The 5,497-nt window shown below is 41.8% G+C and overlaps 1 protein-coding gene across 1 annotated transcript in view; it reads right to left on the bottom strand.

The window, feature by feature from the left end:
• Positions 1-5,497, bottom strand: part of LOC101850786 (serine-rich adhesin for platelets) — a 37,474-nt gene that overhangs the window by 3,453 nt on the left and 28,524 nt on the right. Inside the window, exons 5-6 of the mRNA XM_005093931.2 lie at positions 4,630-4,769; positions 2,070-4,253 (exon numbers count right to left, since the gene is read on the bottom strand). Of these exons, the coding sequence (XP_005093988.1) occupies positions 2,070-4,253; positions 4,630-4,769 (2,324 nt within the window). The remainder of the gene's footprint in view (positions 1-2,069; positions 4,254-4,629; positions 4,770-5,497) is intronic.

Here is a 5,497-nt window from a genome sequence, read left to right on the forward strand (position 1 = left end):
AGGGGGGGGGGTCGATATTGACACAAGGCAAGCAGGCGATAAAGGAACCGAGAGAGCAAAAGAGGCCAAGAAGCCTTACGCACTGGAAAACAAAGAAAACCCCCCAAAAAACACCACAAAAATACCAACAAAACAAAACAATAACAAAACAAGCTTATTAAAACTCGAAAGCGGAGGGGTAGATTCATGCATGGGTAAGGAGGGCATTATACAAGGAAAGATATACTTTAAAAAAAAGTTACAGCTAGATGCTGTGTTTTTCGGTAATAAGATATTGTGTTGAGTCAGTATGACGAAACAGGATACGGGCAATTTCCGTGTCCAAGTAGTCTAAAAATAGTGCCCTCCACATAGTATTCTGTCCAGCAGAAGTGCTGAAACCAAAGATCAGTTCAATTGAGGATGACCTGCAGATATGTGCAGTCATAAAACTAACTTGTCTTGTGAAAACTATTGAAAACCTTGACAAGTATAATATGTTTCTTATCTTTTTTTTCCTGACGTTAAAAGCCCAACTAATACCAAGATGTGGAGAAGGATGTTCCGAAAGCAGGGCCACTGATCCCCCCCCACCCCAATCTTTCTTCAGGACAAGGGACAAAGAAGATAAAAGTCTGGAAGGGGTGGAAGGGACAAACGACAATCACCATTGTTTATTCGTCTCGGATTCGGACTACGAGCGCAATTTGTAAAATTTAGTATTTTGCCAACTTACTTTGTTTTTAAAAAATAATTTAACATTTTTTGCTGTGTTGTTTGGTGTCTCTTTTCAAAGAGGAGGCGTTGCAAATGCTTACGAACTGACCTGAGATATAAGAGGTGAATAATGATACATCACCTTAACGATAGCAGTTTTGAGACCCCAAAAACGAGAACGTGATTAAATACTTTTTCCTAGTTTTCGAAACAATAATTGCTTTGATATTGATTAAAAACATTATACTCCTCCATCGACACAGTTTAGGCCCACCAGAAGGCAAGCTACTTCTATCCCGTCAGCCAATGTAAACGCACTTTCCCACTCGAGAATCGAACTCAGGTCTTCTGCGTTCAACATCGAGAAACCTGACCATTGCACCATAGACCCCTGTTTTCTAAAAAGTTGAAAAAAAAACCTGAAGTAAATTTGAAAAAAAAATCCTGACATTACTGTGTTGGATAAAAATGTTACACTGAAGAACAGGACGACAATGGAAACAGACAACAGTGCTCGCTCTCCAACGGTCCACACACTGCTTTGCGTGGTAAGTGGTGAAACGTAAGCAGTGAGCAACATATTGTTATTGTGCAGTGAGAAAAAAGCATAGATATACGACATAATAATATGTGTTTAATCTTTTAAAACGTTATTGGTAGCAAGTTTTGGGAGTGAATGCTCAGTTTCGATTGTTTAGAACAATCCTTAAGGCGTTAGGAAACATGTTAGGGAAAAATAGAATAGTTAACAACAGTGAACGCATAGCGTTATCATAAGCGATGAGCACACGAAAGGGGAGGATCATCGTGGCAAGGAAAGGGAAACTGAAATTAACAAAACTTGAGTGAAAACAAAACAACGACTAAAAATAAGATAGCAGATACTTGATTTCAAGTATCAAATGTTTTATACTAAAATAGATAGAATGTTAGTTTTGTGAAGCTGCAAAGGAAGGTGATTTGTTTGACCTAAAGATTGAACTGGGCTTGCAGTGAGGAATTATTATTGTTTAAACCGCAGTAATTTTGTTGTATATACACAACCCTTTGTCATAGCTAACACCAAACTTTCAGCTTTAGGACAGTGATGTTAAAATAGAATACAACAGCAATAAACACATGAAGCAGACACAAGCGTAAGGCATACTGTTAGCGTGAGGGTGATAAGTATTGGGTCAAGAGAATAGAGGGAAAACTGAGAAAAATAAGTTAATAATTGGCCTCTTTTCTCTTGTCCACAATACACGAAGCGTGCATATACAGTTACCTCGCAGGGGAGGAGGGGTGTGCGGGTAAGCGCTACAAGTAGGGTGTGTTAAAGCGAGGGGTACAGAGAAGAAGCAACCACTGCCAACTGGGTCGGCTGCTCCAACCTGCGTCTGTGGATGACAGTGATGGCGATGCCGAACACGACAACGGAGGGAATGCCGACCACCAGCGCGGCAATCACGGGCCAAAGGGCGTCACCGCCGAGGTCATCCTCGTCTTCGTTCTCCCCGTCGTTGCTGCTGCTACTGCTAGTTGAGCCCGACGCCAAGGTGACAGTTGATACGCTGTCTGTAGCTGACGTAAACGAATCCCGGGGTTGGTTAGCCGTGATGGAGTCCGTGATCTCCTTACTGGCTAAGCCATTATTCGAAAACATTGTTGTAGTTTGCGACGGCTGTGGAAGCAGAGCAGGTGTATCTGAAGCCTCTAGGAAGTCTTCAGAAGAAACGAAAACATCAACTCCACGAAACGAGGAAGGAGGTGGTGTAGGATTGGAAGCTTGCTGTAAATTTCCTATCAATGAAGCGGAAGTCGAGGGCACGAGCGACGGAGGAAAAGTTTGTTCAATATTGCTTCCAGCAGATGTCGATAGTTTTGGGTCAGGAGGTGACTGAGTAGTAGGTGGTGGCGTGTACACAGTTGGTGAAGGAGAGATCTTATTAGGGGCGACCTCACTCGTTCCAGGAACGGTGTTTGTATTAACACGAGGAAGAGGCGCCACTGAAGGTTTGGCATGTTGCCAAGATGATGGAGGTATAGAGGGCGCTGGTTTGACTGGAGCTGCAGTACTGGGTACTTGAACATTGGGAAGAACAGTAGGTTTTGAGAAAGGAGGAGGGGTAGCCTGTGTATTTGGAGAAACAGAATTCAGCACACTTGATTTGTCTGAAAATGACGGTGCTATAGATGCTGAAATAGCTGGAGAAGTCACTGGAGGCTCAGTGCTTTGTGCCGCCCCAACATTGGAAGACAGACTGTCACCTGCGTCGTTTCCGTCTTCACTTGAATTGATTCCAAAAATTGCTTCAGCAGTAACACTCGGGGTAATGATATTCACCACAAGGGATGTGGGTGAGGATTCGACCTCCTGAGAAGCCTGTATGGCTGAAGGCACAAGAGAAGGGATAAAGGCAGCCGGACCAAGAGAATCCCCTACAGTTTCTCTTGTTCTTATCTCAGACATAGGCAAAGACAAAACAAGTGGTGTCAAGGCGGCCCTGTCTCTGCTGCTAGACGGGTTTTCGGACTCAACAGAGCTCGTTACAAGTGGGACGATTGCAACAGATGGCACTAGACTTACGTTGACACTAGATGAAACTCGGCTGTCTGTCATTTTGGAAATATCTAAAGCAGCACTGTCTGTATCATTTACGAAAGCCACAGGTTCCTCTGGTAAAAGATTTGTGGAATTCAAAGATTCCGAATCAGGAAACGTTTTGAACGGTCCAACTTGTGAATGTATGGACTTGTCCACACTTAAGTTTGTTTCATCTACTTTTTGTGAGTCCATAATGGGCTCTTGGATTCCTTGGTCGTTTTGTACGTCACCAGCGAGACCAGAAGATAATTCCACTGGATCAGACTTCACGTTCGCCTGCATCTTTCTCTCATTCAGAGTGTGAACGTTTCCAGAGGGATTTGCTTTGTGAAATCGACTTTTAGATTTCTTTAGGTTCTCCATACGTGACTGTTTCTCTTCTTGCAGAAAGTATTGTTCTCGATAACTCAAATGAGACGAGTTTGGTCTCAAATGTACCGAGTCAAGAGAAAGACTAGAATAATCACGAGTTTGAGGTGAATCTTGCTGCGGTCTATCACTATCAGAAGCGCCAGTCTCACTACTAGGCACAAAATTTCTGAAAGACTCCATTCTCCTTTCGAATTCAACCCTTTTCTTTTCCATCCACTGAAGCTTAGCTATTGCCAAGCTGCTTGGAGTTGTGCTTCCCCTATCTCTTTTTGGCCCAACCCGCGGCATTGACTCGTTCCTTGACTGTGATTGTTTGGACCTTGAATCTTGTATGACGTCAGCCTCATTTACGACTTCTGCGCTGGCTCTGCCACTAGGCAATTTCTTTGAGACTTCACTCTTCCCAAAGAAATCTTCAGGTTTCCCTATGTTTCTGGCACTTATCGTAGGCACCTGAGGCTCGAAAAGTGACGCATTTGGTTTATGACGTAACCCGTCATTGGAAATACTATTGTCTGCTCGGTCAGTCGAAGACAGTGATTTTCTCATCACGTTATCCAGACCACCCGAACACACTCTGCTAATACTGAGAACGAATCTGAAATGAAAAGAACATATTCATTTGAGAAACAAAGAAAACGTATGGCCTAAATTTGGTACTTTGAATATTGTTAATGCATTTCAAAATATTAGAATAAAATAAAGTGTAGATTGTGTATTCAAATTTTGTTAACATAGAATCTAACTGATGGGCTTCTTCACGTGTCAGGCATGTAGCAAGGGTAAGTCATCCCAGTTCGAGAGAGGGACCGAGCGAGCGAGCGAGAGAGTGAAAGCGAGAGAGAGAGAACGAGAAAGCGAGAGCAAGAGAGAGACAGAGAGAGAGAGACAGACAGAGAGAGAGAGAGAGAGATAGAGATAGAGAGAGAGAGAGAGAGAGAGAGAGAGAGAGAGAGATTAACAATTTTGCCCACCTGGTGTTGTGGTGCCCCCAGACCGAGATCTTGTGACGACCGAGCTGATCAGCGCCAAGAACCAGTACTCTTGCCGCGTCCAGAGTTTCTCCCCCTTTGATCATCTGGAGGGATAGCACTGGGGTCTCCAGCACATGGCTCTGAAAGTGCAAGTAAACAATAATACATAAGCTAAAAAAAACAAATAAATGGCGCTTTTGTAGATTCACGTTGGTTTAAAACGTCATTACATACATTTACACAATAATTCGTCACAATAATTTGACAAAGTACACAATATTACATGTAGATCTACTCTTTCAATCACTCCATTGCTCGTCACTGCAATGCGGAATCTTAATGAAAAAAAAGAAAATATCTAATCATCCGCAAGCCTGTTGATTTGCATGTAACTATTCATTCATTAAAAGAAAACAACAACTTACTATTGGTGATAGAGGGTTGGGTTTCAGTGTCCTTATCGTCTTACATAATATGGACACCCTCTGTTAAAAGTTGTTGTCTAAGAGAATTTGCCCGATTCCTTTCTGACTACGAAGATTGGTCAAATAATAGATTCTTTGTGAAGAAAAAAATTCTGTCCTCTGGCTTGAGTAGTGGATTTGGTTTTGTAATTGTATGTTCAATATATCATCTATCTACAGCAAATACAACACACATTTATTATAGTTACACAAAAGTGAAAGAAAAACAAGAAAGGATTAGCTAGAAAACAGTGGACAAAAGCTTTACGGGTGATATTATTTATTTATTTTCTTTTTTACTTATTTATTTATTTATTTATTCATCTGCTTTTTTATTTATTTATTTATTTACTTATTTATTTATTCATCTGCTTATTTATTTATATATGGGGAGGGGGGGGGGT

The sequence above is a fragment of the Aplysia californica genome, unplaced genomic scaffold (assembly GCF_000002075.1).
Source record: "Aplysia californica isolate F4 #8 unplaced genomic scaffold, AplCal3.0 scaffold00072, whole genome shotgun sequence".
NCBI lineage: Eukaryota > Metazoa > Mollusca > Gastropoda > Aplysiida > Aplysiidae > Aplysia > Aplysia californica.